The sequence below is a fragment of the Scyliorhinus canicula genome, chromosome 17, assembly GCF_902713615.1.
Source record: "Scyliorhinus canicula chromosome 17, sScyCan1.1, whole genome shotgun sequence".
In the NCBI taxonomy this organism is placed as follows: Eukaryota; Metazoa; Chordata; class Chondrichthyes; order Carcharhiniformes; family Scyliorhinidae; genus Scyliorhinus; species Scyliorhinus canicula.
The window spans coordinates 112,140,768-112,155,943 of NC_052162.1; the positions used below are offsets into that span (position 1 = coordinate 112,140,768).

At 49.6% G+C, this 15,176-nt stretch overlaps 1 protein-coding gene across 2 annotated transcripts; it reads right to left on the reverse strand.

Annotated features, from left to right (window-relative positions):
• Positions 1 to 9,756: 9,756 nt before the first annotated feature.
• LOC119952152 (gastrula zinc finger protein XlCGF57.1-like) lies at positions 9,757 to 13,632 on the reverse strand. 2 transcript variants are annotated; one of them, XM_038775744.1, is made up of 2 exons: positions 13,222 to 13,632; positions 9,757 to 12,749 (listed from the first exon to the last, which is right to left on the reverse strand). In XM_038775744.1, the coding sequence occupies exon 2, from the start codon at positions 12,422 to 12,424 to the stop codon at positions 10,442 to 10,444; it is 1,983 nt and encodes a 660-aa protein (XP_038631672.1). In that variant the 5' UTR covers positions 12,425 to 12,749; positions 13,222 to 13,632; the 3' UTR covers positions 9,757 to 10,441. The 2 variants fall into 2 exon arrangements, with proteins under 2 accessions (XP_038631672.1, XP_038631671.1); XM_038775743.1 differs by having other exon boundaries at positions 13,144 to 13,632.
• Positions 13,633 to 15,176: the final 1,544 nt, after the last annotated feature.

Sequence of the window (15,176 nt, forward strand, 5' to 3'; positions counted from 1 at the left end):
CCCCCCTGCTCTTCGCACTGGCAATTGAACCGTTGGCGATGGCACTGAGGGGCTCAGGGGGGTGGAGAGGGCTGACAAGGGGCGGGGAGGAGCACCGGGTATCACTATACGCGGACGACCTGCTGCTATACGTGGCAGACCCAGAATGGGGAATGCCGGAGGTGATGGAACTGCTAGCAGAATTCGGGGACTTTTCGGGGTACAAGCTAAACTTGGGTAAGAGTGAGGTATTTGTGATACACCCAGGGGACCAGGAAGAGGGAATCGGGAGACTCCCGTTGAAGAGAGCAGGAAAGAGTTTTAGATATTTAGGGGTGCAGGTGGCAAGGAACTGGGGGACTCTCCACAAGTTGAACTTCTCCAGGCTGGTGGAACAGATGGAGGAGGAATTTAAAAGGTGGGACATGGTGCCGCTGTCGCTGGCAGGCAGAGTGCAGTCCGTTAAAATGACGGTCCTCCCGAGGTTTTTGTTTTTATTTCAGTGCTTGCCCATCTTCCTCCCTAGGGCCTTCTTCAAAAAGGTGACGAGCAGCATCATGAGCTACGTGTGGGCGCACGGCACCCCAAGGGTGAGGAGGGTCTTCTTGGAACGGAGTAGGGAGAGTGGAGGGCTGGCATTACCCAACCTTTCGGGGTATTACTGGGCGGCTAATGTATCGATGGTGCGCAAGTGGATGATGGAAGGGGAGGGGGCAGATTGGAAACGAATGGAGAGGGCGTCCTGTGGCAATATAAGCCTGGGGGCCCTAGTAACGGCGCCATGGCCGCTCCCTCCCACGAGGTATACCACGAGCCCGGTGGTGGCGGCCACCCTCAAGATCTGGGAGCAGTGGAGGCGACACAGGGGGGAAGTGGGAGGTCTGATGGAGGCACCGTTAAGAGGGAACCATAGATTCATCCCGGGGAACATGGACGGGGGATTCCAGAGCTGACACAGGGTGGGTATCAGGCAGCTGAAGGATCTGTTTGTAGATGGGAGGTTTGCGAGCCTGAGAGAGCTGGAGGAGAAATTCGGGCTCCCCCCGGGAAACATGTTTAGACATTTGCAGGTGAAGGCATTTGCTAGACGCCAGGTGGAAGGGTTTCCCTTGCTCCCCAGTAGGGGGGCGAGCGATAGGGTGCTCTCGGGGGTCTGGGTCGGGGGGGGGAAGATATCGGACATATACAAAGTAATGCAGGAGGCGGAGGAGGCATCAGTAGGGGAGCTGAAAGCCAAGTGGGAGGGGGAGCTGGGAGAGCAGATAGAGGATGGGACATGGGCTGATGCCCTGGAGAGGGTTAATTCTTCCTCCTCGTGTGCGAGGCTTAGCCTCATTCAATTTAAGGTGCTACATAGAGCCCATATGACGGGGACGAGGATGAGTCGGTTCTTTGGGGGTGAGGACAGATGTGTCAGGTGTTCGGGAAGTCCAGCGAACCATGTCCATATGTTTTGGGCATGTCCGGCACTGGAGGAGTTCTGGAAGGGGGTGGCAAGGACGGTGTCGAGGGTGGTGGGATCCAGGGTCAAACCAGGATGGGGACTAGCGATCTTTGGGGTTGGGGTGGAGCCGGGGGTACAGGAGGCGAGAGAGGCCGGAGTACTGGCCTTTGCGTCCCTAGTTGCGCGAAGAAGGATACTAATGCAGTGGAAGGACGCGAGGCCTCCAAGCGTGGAAACCTGGATTAATGACATGGCAAGCTTTATTCAGTTGGAAAGGGTCAAATTCGCCCTGAGAGGGTCGGTACAAGGGTTCTTCAGGCGGTGGCAGCCTTTCCTCGACGTTTTGGCTCAAAGATAGGGTGCAGAGGTCGCAGCAGCAGCAACCCGGGGGGGGGGGGGGGGGGTGGCAACAACGGGTGTGGTGGGTTATTTACGGTTGTAATGCGGGCAAATTTGTTCGCAGTTCATGTTTGATGTTGATTGTTGCTTTGTTTGTTTTTGGGGAGGGGGGAGGGGGGGAGGGACAACGCGCGCGCGAGTTCGGGTGGGGGGGGAAATTTGTTAAGAGGGAATATTGTGTAATATTCTATAGTTAGTTGGGGTAAATACTTTTATGTAAAAAAAATTTTCAATAAAAATTATTTTTAAAAAAAGAACCGTTTCCTACAGGTGGGGACAGTTCTCAGCTTTTGGGTCCTTCCTGGAGTGGTATCTTCTTTATTTCAATACTGTCTATGGTAAAAGTTTCAGCTGTCAGTCTGGGGCTTCCACTGATCATCCAACCCTGGTGATGGACAACTGTAACCAGACTGGAGCTCAACTATATAAACATGACACCAGCACATACACCTTAAACGACAGGCCATTCATCTGCTCTGTCTGTGGACAGAGCTTCTCTCAGTCAGGCTGCCTGCTGGCACTGGGGAGAGGACATTGAAAAATGTTCCAGGAGTGGGATGGAATTCAGCCAATCCTCCAGCCTGTTGACACACCAGCGAGTTCAAACTGGGGAGCTGCTGTTGACATGTTCTCTGTGCGGATAGAGAGTCACTCACTCATCCCACTTCCTGACACACCAGCCACTTCATGTTTGACTGCAGGGGCTGAACTCTGCTGAGGGAAATATTCACTCTCTCTGAGCCCTTCAGAATTACACACAACTCAATTCAATCTCCCCTCAGCCTCCTCTGTTCCAATGAGAACAACCCCGGCCTCTCCAATCTTTCCTCATAGTTAAAATTCTCCATCCTGGGTGTTGTGTTTGGTTGTTTGTACTTCACGGAGGAACTCACCAAACACTTCGACTTGTCCAAACCAGAATCTTTTATTGAGTCTCATGTGGTAAGTCAGTAATCTGATACAGAGCACGTTATCATGGAGTCTGCGAACTACTCCTCTGGAACTTGCACCTCGCACTGACCATTCACATGTGTGTCTTATTACCCTCTCAATCCTCTTCTGAAGATGGCTGGATGTGTCTCACTTTATAGCGGAGTCACAGGTCACATGACCTTGTCTAGAGACTGCATGGTGTGTCTGTACTGCCACCTGCTGGTTGGAGGTCGCACACCTTCCAACAATGACATAGCCCATAGAGATATCACCACACTGGGTAACATCATCATAGATCTCCTCTGCAGCCTCTCTGCTGTGATCCCACCCTTCTGTCCACAGTAACTGTCCACAGTACTCCGGCTAACTAGTGTTTGATACAGTTCTATTATTATTAATTATTTTAAATTAGCCTTCCCCAGATTCATTGCCTCACACTTCTCCAGATTGAACTGCATTTGCCAATCTTTTGTCCACCTGACCAGTCCAACGATATCTTCCTGCAGTCTACCTTTGTCACGAACAAACCCACGGTCATCAATTTGTGTATCATCTGCAAACGGCATGAATTAGGAGCAGGTGTCGGCCATTCAGCCCATTGAACCTGCTCCACCATTTGAGAAGATCACGGCTGATCTTATTGTGTCTCCAGTTCCACATTCCCCCAATAACCTTTGATTCTCTTAACTAACAAGAATCTGTCTACCTCTGTGTTAAAAACATTCAGTGACCGCCTTCTGAGGCAGACAGTTCTAAAGTCATACAACCCTCTGAGAGACCAAGATTCTCCTCGTTTCTGTCCTAAAAGGGTGACCCCCTCATTTTAAAACCAGAGCCTCCTATTTCAGGACATACCCACAAGACGAAACATCCTTTCCACGTCCACTTGGTCAATACTGTTCAGGATCTTATTTCCTTCAATCAGATCAACCCCTCACTCTCCTCAACTCCAGCTGAAACAATCCCAGTCTGTCTCTATGACTGTACGACAACAGGTAACGAAGAGAGAGTCAAGTTAACTATGGAATTAACTGAGACGTTCTTTGTAGAGTTGAAAGATGAGGACATATGAAATAGGAGCAGAAATAGGCCATTCGGCCCCTCGAGCCTGTTCCACTGTTCGATAAGATCATGACTGACCTGGTTGTCTCTCCAGTTCCACATTCTCCCAATGACCTTCGATTCTCTGGCCGAGCAAGAACCCAGTTATCCCCACCTTAAAAATATTTAGTGAACCTGCCTCCACCTGCTGAGGCAGAGAGGGCCAAAGTTGCACAATCAGGAGAGAAAAAGGACACATTTAAACGCTGAATTCAGCACAGTCTGTTTTGAAGACTGAGTTTGAAAATTCACCTGTGGAGAACAACGAGGAATCTTCTGTTGCACATGGACTTTTGACTGGAATGACTGGAAGAAGCAAAGGGCAGGATTCTCTGTCCACGTTCGCCCAGTGACCGGGGAAGCCTGCCAAGGTCAATGGATTTTTCCATGATCAGAATCGGGGGGGGGGGGGGGGGGGAATCCAGCTCAATCTTTCAGAAAACCAGGTAAAAAGTGACATTTCTCATCTTTTCATAGAATTTACAGTGCAGAAGGAGGCCATTCGGCCCATCGAGTCTGCACCGGCTCTTGGAAAGAGCACCCTACCCAAGGTCAGCACCTCCACCCTATCCCCATAACCCAGTAACCCCACTTGGACACTAAGGGCAATTTATCATGGCCAATCCACCTAACCTGCACATCTTTGGACGGTGGGAGGAAACCGGAGCACCCGGAGGAAACCCACGCACGCACGGGGAGGATGTGCAGACTCCGCACAGACAGTGACCCAAGCTGGGAATCGAACCTGGGACCCTGGAGCTGTGAAGCAATTGTGCTATCCACAATGCTACCGTGCTGCCCGAAATGGATGTGGAGCTCAGCAGAGAGCTGAAAGATGATTCGGGGCAGCAGGGTAGCATGGTGGTTAGCATAAATGCTTCACAGCTCCAGGGTCCCAGGTTCAATTCCCGGCTGGGTCACTGTCTGTGTGGAGTCTGCACGTCCTCCCCCTGTGTGCGTGGGTTTCCTCCGGGTGCTCCGGTTTCCTCCCACAGTCTAAAGATGTGCGGGTTAGGTGGATTGGCCATGCTAAATTGCCCATAGTGTCCTAATAAAAGTAAGGTTAAGGAGGGGGGGGGTTGTTGGGTTATGGGTATAGGGTGGATACGTGGGTTTGAGTAGGGTGATCATGGCTCGGCACAACATTGAGGGCCGAAGGGCCTGTTCTGTGCTGTACTGTTCTATGTTCTATGAGTGAATTTCATTGGAGAATGGGGAAATGATTAATGCTGTGGAGATGCCGGCGTTGGACTGGGGTGAGCAGTTAGAAGTCTTACAACACCCGGTTAAAGTCCAACAGGTTTGTAAGATTCTCTGATTCCTATAACATCAATCCTTCTCAAACACTGATTGGAAACTTCAGCTCTGGTTAAGGCGATACGATAATGTCCGATAATGTCGAGTAAACTGCACATCCACTGACTTTGTAAAACAATTGCTTTATCTTGCTCCATGTCCAGTTGCATTTGTGCCTAATTATGGAAGGTTTGCTCCACGTAAATATTTCTAACCAGAGGCCACACCAGGGCTGATAAAGTGACTGACTCCAGCTCTTTTGTATGGAATCCCCACTCTTTTTAGTGACTTAGAACATAGAACAGTACAGCACAGAACAGGCCCTTCGGCCCTCAATGTTGTGCCGAGCAATGATCACCCTACTCAAACCCACGTATCCACCCTATACTCATAACCCAACAACCCCCCCCCCCCCCCAACCTTACTTTTTAAGGACACTACGAGCAATTTAGCATGGCCAATCCACCTAACCCGCACATCTTTGGACTGTGGGAGGAAACCGGAGCACCCGGAGGAAACCCACACACACACGGGGAGGACGTGCAGACTCCGCACAGACAGTGACCCAGCCGGGAATCGAACCTGGGACTCTGGAGCTGTGAAGCATTTATGCTAACCACCATGCTACCGTGCTGCCCACCTTCAATGTGTTGGCATCACAAAACCGAAGCAAGGAGAATTTTATACTCCTTGTGTCGATTTTCACCATGAGGAGAACCATTTTCAGCAATCTGACCCACATAGTGTCGAGGTGCTGTCTCACACAGCACAGTTGAATGAGTCTGGGACTAACACCATTATCACGGGCCAAATCTCTTGTAACTAGTACAATTCCTTCAGATTGATCATCACCTTCAGCCTGTATAATGTGTCACCTTGAAGTCCCTGATTTTCCGCTTTGGATAGTTCATCGCAGAAAGATATTTTTAGTCAGACCTGAAACTCCTGATAATTGCTCCATTATATTGGTTATCCATTTTGGCTTAAAAAATAGAAAGTCAAATTATTCTCTGAATGGAAAGCAGATTCAAGAGGCATCTGGGCCGAGGGATCTGGGTGTCTTTGTTCGTGTATCGGAGAAAGTTGGTGTACGGGTACAGAATGTAACAAGAAAAACAAATGGAATGTTGATGTTTATTGCAAAAGGACTGGAGTATAAAAGTAGAGAAGTGTTGTTGCAATTGTATAGGGTTTTGGTGAGGCCACATCTGGAGTATTGTGCCCAGCTTTGCTCTCCTTATTTGAGGAAGGATGGGGTGGCATTGGAGGCAGTTCAGAAGAGGTTCACATGATTGACTCAGGGATGGAAGGGTTGACGTATGAGGAGAGATTGAACAGTTTGGGCACGTACTCGCTGGAGTTTAGAAGGATGAGAGGGGATCTGATTGAGCTATGTAAAATACTAAAAGGGATTGATCAAATAAACGTAGACCAGATTACCCTTGTGGCGTAATCTAGAACAAAATTCACAGATTGGCAGCACGGTGGCACAGTGGCTAGCACTGCTGCCTCATAGCTCCAGGGACCTGGGTTCAATTCTGACCTTGGGTGTCTCTCAATGTGGAGTTTGTATTCCCCCCCCCCCCCCCCCCCCCGGTCTGGGTTTCCTCCAGGTGCTCTGGATTCCTCCCACAGTCCAAATATGTGCAGGTTAGATGGATTGGCCATGCTCAATTGCCCCTAAGTGTCCAAATATTAGGTGGGATTACTGGGTTACCGGCGGGGGGGAGGGATTAGGTCGGATGCTCTTTGAGTGGATCAGTGTAGACTCGCTGGGCCCAATGGCCTCCTTCTGCACTGTAAATTCTATACAGGTTGAGAGGCAGTAGATTTAGAACGGAGAGGAGGAGGAATTATTTCTCGCAGAAGGTGGTAAATTTGAGGAACTCGCTGCCCCATAGCACAGTGGCACCTGAACCATTAAACAGTTTCAAGAAGGAGATAGATATATTTCGATTTTAAAAATGGGTTAAAGGGATATGGGGAACAGGTGGGGAGGTGGATTTGAGACCATGAAGAGATCAGCCATGATCTGATTGAATGGCAGAGCAGGCTCGAAGGGCTGAATTGCCGACTTCTGCTCCTAATTCCTATGTTCCCCTGGGATGGATTTGGAATTATTTTATTGTCCTGTGCACCGAGGTACAATGAAAAGTATTGTTCGGCACACAGTCCAAACAGATCGTCCCATGCATGGAAAAACATAGGACATACATAAATACGATGATGTGGAGATGCCGGCGTTGGACTGGGGTGAGCACAGTAAGAAGTCTTACAACACCAGGTTAAAGTCCAACAGGTTTGTTTGAAACACTAGCTTTTGGAGCACTGCTCCTTCCTTGGGTGAGTGAAGAAGTATGAGAGATCATACCTCTTCATTCACCTAAGGAGCAGTGCTCCGAAAGCTGGTGTTTGAAACAAACATGTTGGACTTTAACCTGGTGTAAGACTTCTTACTATACATAAATAGACATAAGGAGTGCAGTACCACACAGCAGGGAAGACGTGACGAGATCAGTTCAGTCCATAAGAGGGTTATTCAGGAGTCTGGTAGCAGCGGAGAAGTAGCTATTTTTGAGTCTGTCAGTGCGTGTTCTCAGACTTTTGTATCTCCTGCCAGATGGAAGAGGTTGGAAGAGACAATAACCCGGGTGGGAGGGGTCTTTGATTCTGCTGCTCACTTTCCCAAGGCGGTGGGAGGTGTAGATGGAGTCAATGGATGGGAGGCAGGTTCGTGTGAGGGACTGGGCTGTGTTCACGACTCTCTGTAGTTTCTTATGGTCTTGGTCCAAGCAGTTGCCATACCAGGCTGTGATGCAGCCAGATAGGATGCTTTCTATGGTGCACCTGTAAACATTGGTAAGAGTCAATGTGGGCATGCCACAATTCCTTAATTTCCTGAGGAAGTATAGAAGCTGTTGTGCTTTCTTGGTCAGAGCGTCGATCTGGATGGACCAAGGCAGATTATTGGCGAAGTGCGCACCTAGGAATCTGAAGCTGTCAACCATCTCCATCTCGACACCATTGATGCGGACAGGGATGTACATGATACTTTGCTTCCTGAAGTCAATGACCAGCTCCTTAGTCTAGCTGACGTTGAGGGAGAGATTGTTGTAGTTATAGCATGCCATTAGATTCTCTATCTCCCTCCTGTACTCTGACTCTTCGTTATTCGAGATCTGGTTCACTACTGTTGTGCCATCAGCAAAACTTAGGTGAGTTGGAGCCCAATTTTGCCACACAGTCATGTGTGTATAGCAAGTACAGTCGGGAGCTTATCATGCAGCCTTGCGTGACCCCGGTATTCAGGACTATCGTGGAGGAGGGTTCATTCACGTGCTGTTCCAATCCTGCCTTTAGTTGTGATATCCAAATCTGCTGAAGATGATTTCACCCTCATTCATAATCTGTCAAAGTCCAACTATGCATCATAGACATCCAACAGATCATCTTTCTTAGAAATATCTAAACCTTAATCAGGATAGAACTGATGGGAGCCCAGCTCCCAGAATGCTTTGCTTCTGATTTTCCTTTTGTTAGGAAGTGAGAATGCCGAGGCCGGACCTTGTTTCCTCCTTGGTAGGAACATGGCCCGTGTCCACATCGCCACTTCATTTTCCACTGCACGTATGGCTCAGACTCCGAGAACATCGGCGAGTAATCAGACCCTGACAATTTCCACTTGCCTTCAGGCATTTATCGCAGAAACTACTGGGATTGTGAGATTGTGTCTGAAATGTTATTTTCCAACCTTCACCATTAGACAAGCGTTCTGTGTTACCATGTTATAATCCTGACAGCCTAATGGTGAATGAAGAGACCACAACCAATTTTTACTTGGTGTAGATTTATTCACAGAGTGAAACATTACAGGTATATACCTCCTGACCCCACTCCAGTCTGTATCAATAAGTGTCTCGTGTACGCTTTCTCATTAAAACAATTTAGGAGGGGCAGCACGGTGGCGCAGCGGGTTAGCCCTGCTGCCTCACGGCGCCGAGGTCCCAGGTTCGATCCCGGCTCTGGGTCACTGTCTGTGTGGAGTTTGCACATTCTCCCCGTGTTTGCGTGGGTTTAGCCCCCACAACCCAAAGATGTGCAGGTTAGGTGGATTGGCCACACTAAATTGCCCCTTAATTGGAAAAAATGAATTGGGCACTCTAAATTTATTTTTAAAAAACAATTTAGGAGGGCTGTCAGCCCCTGGTGGGGCACTGTAACTAAAACAAAATATCCGAGGAGACCTAACAAACTAAACCAAAATGTAATTCCTGGGGGTGATGATCTACCCCATTCCCCACGGTGCCCAAGAGCACAAAAGGAGTGTCTCTTTATATGTGCTCAAGGAACTGTCAAATCAGTCTCCTCACCTGTATATATTTAACGTCAATTCGTAGAGTTAATACTGACAGTCAAGAGCATCGAAAGTCTCTCATTGGTGTAAACCTGCCGGTGTGTCGACAGGATGGATGATTGATGGATACCGTTCCCGCACTTTGATCAGGTGAATGGCCTCTCCCTGGTGTGAACACACTGTTGCGTCCACAGAATTAATCACTTGAGTGTTAGCGCGATGTGTCCGAAAGAATGACTCGATACTCGGGTCTGCTCCAATCGCCAAACAATTTATTGATTTAACACCGGTGGGGAGCGAGTCACTGGGCTCACCATGTACATCTCCACTGAACAAAGAAAATCATCAATATTTATACAGTTACTCAGCCCATCCCGGCCGGACACAATCCAATCCTAATGATTATAGATTACATACATTACTTATAGATCCAATGAAATTAAGTACTAGGCACGATGGGGCTGCGTGATCAGCTCATGAGTAGATGAAAGGCCCCCTCATGAGGTTTTCCAGACCCCTCATCAATCGTCCTCGAGTCTTCACAAACTCAAACCTTGCTTAGCACAATCTCGTTTATGCCTGGTACCGCAGTCAGCATTACTCAGGGGCAGCTTCCTCTGGGCGGCGGCTGATAAGGGAGGCCCTACTGAGTGAGCTGTTCTCTGTAACTGGCCTGCTCACAGAATGTAGTCGTCAACTTTTCAGCTAAACCATTATACTTCATTTTAGCTAGGATCATACATTACTAGTGGGTACATAGAAAATAATATGCATATAGTTATATATGTATATATATTGCAGGGGCATCCGACTTGGGCTCACTCCAACACTGAGTGAATCCTTTCCCACACACTTAGCAGGTTAACGGACTCCCCCCAGGGTGAACTCACTGGTGTCACGGCAGGTTGATCAACCAAATGAATCCCTTCCAACTCTCAAAGGAGATGAATGGACTCTCCCTGCTGTGAACTTGCCGGTTTGTCGGGAGTTTGGAGACTACGTGAATCCCTTCCCACACCCAAAGCAGGTGAATAGCCACTCCCTGGTGTCAAGTCACCGGTGTACCTGCAGGTGGGGTGAAAGAGCAAATGTAGGAGTGAATCCATTCCCACACATGGAGCAAATGAATGGCCTCTCACCAGTGCAAAATCGCTGGGGTTTCTGCAGATGGGACGATTGAGAGACTCGTTTGCCACACTCAGAACTGGTGGGTAGAATTTCCCAGTGTGAACGCGTTGGTGCATCAGCAGGTAGAATGACTGAGTGAATCCCTTCCCACACTCGGAGCAGGTAAACAGCCTCTCACTGGTGTGAACTATCTGGTGTGCCATTAGATGAGATGAGTGAGTGAATCTCTTCCCACACTCGGAGCAGGTGAACGGCCTCTCCCTGTTGTGAACTACCTGGTGTGTCACTAGATGCAAAGATTGAGCGAATCGCTTCCCACACTCAGAGCAGGTGAATGGCCTCTCCCTGGTGTGAACTAGCTGGTGTGCTACGAGGTGGGGTGACTGCTTAAATCCCCTCCCACATTCAGAGCAGGTGAATGGCCGTTCCTTGCTGTGAACTAGCTGGTGTGTCACGAGGTGGGATGAAAGGGTAAATCGCTTCCCACACTCAGAACAGGTGAATGGCCTCTCCCTGGTGTGAACTAGCTGGTGTGCTGCAAGGTGAGATGACTGCTTAAATCCTTTCCCACATTCCAAGCAGATGAATGGCCTCTCCCCGGTGTGAATTAACTGGTGTGTAACTAGGTGGGCTGACTGCGTAAATCCCTTCCCACATTCAGAGCAGGTGAATGGCCTCTCCCTCGTGTGAACCTGCTGGTGCGTAGCCAGGTGGGCTGACTGGGTGAATCCCTTCCCACATTCGGAGCAGGTGAATGGCCTCTCCCTCGTGTGAACCTGCTGGTGTGTAACCAGGTGGGCTGACTGAGTGAATCCCTTCCCACACTCAGGGCAGGTGAATGGTCTTTCCTTGCTGTGAACCTGCTGGTGAGCTGCAAGATCGGATGACTGAGTGAAACCCTTCCCACACTCAGGGCAGGTGAATGGCCTCTCCCTGCTGTGAACCTCCTGGTGAGCTACGAGGTCAGGTGATTGCATGAATCCCTTCCCACACTCAGAGCAGGTGAATGGCCTCTCCCTGCTGTGACCTGCCTGGTGTGCTACGAGGTCGGAAGACTGAGTAAATCTCTTCCCACACTCGGAGCAGCTGAATGGTCTCTCCCTGTTGTGACCTGCCTGGTGTGCTTCGAGGTCGGATGACTGAGTGAATCCTTTCCCACACTCAGAGCAGGTGAATGGCCTCTCCCTGCTGTGACCTGCCTGGTGTGCTAGGAGGTCGGATGACTGAGTAAATCTCTTCCCGCAATCAGAACAGGTGAATGGTCTCTCCCTGCTGTGACCTGCCTGGTGTGCTTCGAGGTCGGATGACTGAGTGAATCCTTTCCCACATTCAGGGCAGGTGAATGGCTGCTCCCCAGTATGAACTACCTGGTGTGCTAGGAGGTCAGATGAGTGAGTGAATCCCTTCCCACACTGAGAGCAGGTGAGCGGCCGCTCCCTAGAATGAACTACCTGGTGTGCCATAAGGTCAGATGAGTGAGTGAATCCCCTCCCACATTCCATGCAGGTGAATGGTCTCTCCCTGGTGTGAACCCGCTGATGTGCCACTAAATGGGATGAATGAGTGAATCCCTTCCCACACTCAGAGCAGGTGAATGGTCTCTCTCTGCTGTGAACGACCTGGTGTGCTCCGAGGTGGGATGAATGACTGAATCCCTTCCCACACTCGGAGCAAATGAATGGCTTCTCCCCTGTGTGACTTTGCTGGTGAGTTTCCAGTGCAGCTTGGTTCAGGAAGCCTTTGCCACAGTCCCCACATTTGCATGGTTCCTCCATGGTGTGGGTATCCATAATTCTCCCAGGATTGCGATCAGTTAAAGCCTCAAACACAACACATTTATGTTCTCTCCCCGCTGTGAATGGTATGTTTTTTTTTCCAAGGCTGGGTATCTACTTAAAAGCTCATTCGACAGTCAGAGCACTGGAACATTCCCACTCGATTGTGTGTCTCAGTGCTTTTCCTGATGTTTAAAGTCTTCTGAAGCAGACTAACATTTTTCATTCCAGATGTAAAGACCGATGAAATGCAGGTTTTGATAAACTGAATGATTCTATCAGATTTTGATGTGACGTTTGGTTTGAGATTTCAGTTCTCAAATCCTCTCCTTCAAAAACCCTGTAAAAGGAATTTACAAGAGTTATCACGGTCAGGACAGGATAGAAATTCAGAACAGACAATTCCAGTTTCTCTGGAAGATTCTTTCCTCTCTCGTTCCCCCCAAAACTGTAAATCTCCATCCCACACACTCTCCCTCCATTCTCACTCTGCTGTATCTAATATTCACCCTCCCAATTCTCCTGAAGGTGCTGATTCAGGCTGATTGACAGATCCCTGCTCACTGCTTCCTGTCCTGGACACAGAGGCTGCCAGACAGATATATGTCTATAATACTGGGCTGAAAAATGTGTAACATAACAGACTGGATTTCACTTCCTTTCCCTTCAGTTGCTGCAAGTCACCAATTGAAGGTCAGAATGGAAAGGGGGAGTAAATAAAGTATTTTACTCACAGATGTTGAAAACAGGAGGAAGTTATGGGAAATTCAATCTTCATTCACACAAAAGTAGAAGTTCACTGTCGCCATTACCACAAAGCACAAGTTCTGATTCGTTGGAGGACCAGCGCCCTGACGGTCCTCCAGGAGTTCACGTCAGTCAATCTCCGGCACGCAGCCAATCAGGAGGCACACTCCGAGCCCACGTGTGGCTAGGCGGGGCCTGCACCTCCCGACGCGCTCTGAGCCCCTGTCCAATCCGCAGTCCTCCGCATCTGCAACCAGTGATATGACGGAACGCCCCTCTGCGTCACTGTGACGTCACAATGGAACCCGACCTGAACTGCCCAATAGGAATGCTAAATGCTGAGCTCTCCGGTTTCCAGTGCGCAGGACCGGCGCTCTCCCCCCGTCCATTGTTCTCCCCTCCAGCTCCTCGAGACAAGGTTTCCAGGCAACCGGCTGAGGGCTCCGGCCAGGGCCAGAAACAGCTCGGTGATCTCCCCCCCCCCCCACGGCCCGAGACTGCACATGCGCAAGGAAAAGAAAAAAAGAGAGAGGAAGCTGAGCATGTGTGGGGGAGAGCCTGCCCTCTGACCTTCAGGCTGAGGTGTTGACCAACGGGAAGAGTTGGAGGACCGGAAGGACTCTGGTCCTCCAGCCAATCAGAACCAGGACTTTGTGGGAATGAAGATTGAGCTTCACACAGATTAAAATTTCCTCCTGTCTCTTACCAGTGAATAAAACACTTTCTTTTCCCCTCCTTACCACTTGTTTTCTAATTCTGACCGTCAATTGAAGGAAAGAGAAGTGAATCCAGGGAGGGTGCAGACTCTGGAAAGCTTGGCCCAGCTCTCTCTCTTAAAGACATTGACATCCTTTGCTCCCTCAACTTGACACATTTATTTGTCTGGCTAAAAGGATGGTCTCTTTCCTTTTTTTATAAATGTTTTTATTCAGTTTTCATATTTTATATTGAACAAATTACAAATTGTTAGGAGAGAAAAAGAACAAAAAAAAACAAACAAACACGCAAAAATTAACATACATATTTACAGGTAAGCATCTTCGTAGTAGTAACTGCGCCCGCCCCCGCCCCCCCCCCTCAACATGTTTATTTAGTTTGGTTTTGGGCCTTAGCTAGCCATCGAACCCCCGTACCGAACCCGTAGCCCCCTCCCGCTACCTTCCCCCGACTATTCTTCCTCTTGTACATGGCCACAAATAGGTCCCGGAACAGTTGCATGAATGGCTCCCACGTTCTGTGGAAGCCGTCGTCCGACCCTCGGATGGCAAATTTGATTTTCTCCATTTGGAGAGATTCCGAGAGGTCGGACAGCCAGTCCGCAGCTCTGGGCGGTGCTGCTGACCGCCAGCCAAACAGGATTCTACGGCGGGCGATCAGGGAGGCAAAGGCAAGGGCGTCCGCCCTCCTCCCCAGGAATAGATCTGGCTGTTCTGAAACCCCGAAGACCGCCACTATCGGGCATGGCTCCACCCTCACTCCCACCACTTTGGACATAACCTCGAAGAAGGCTGTCCAGTACTCCACGAGTCTGGGGCAAGACCAGAACATGTGGGCGTGGTTGGCCGGGCCTCTTTGGCACCGTTCACATCTGTCTTCCACCTCCGGGAAGAACCTACTCATACGGGTTCTTGTTAAGTGGGCTCTATGTACCACTTTTAGTTGCGTCAGGCTGAGCCTTGCGCACGTGGAGGTGGAGTTGACCCTATGCAGTGCTTCGCTCCAGAGTCCCCACCCTATCTCCATCCCCAGGTCGTCCTCCCATTTCCTTCTTGTTGCGTCCAGTACGGTGTCGTCCCTATCTACCAGTCGGTCATACATGTCACTACAGTTCCCTTTCTCTAGGATACTTGCGTCCAGTAGGTCTTCCAGTAGTGTCTGTCGTGGCGGTTGTGGGTACGTCCTTGTCTCCTTTCGTAGGAAGTTTTTGAGCTGCAGGTACCGTAGCTCGTTCCCCCCAGCTAGCTGAAATTTCTCTGTCAGTTCGTCCAGTGTTGCGATCCTGTCGTCCGTGTATAGGTCC

Excerpts from the sequence above, each read along its gene's own strand:
- LOC119952152 (XM_038775744.1), bottom strand. The coding sequence starts at position 12,424 with ATGGATACCCACACCATGGAGGAACCATGCAAATGTGGGGACTGTGGC.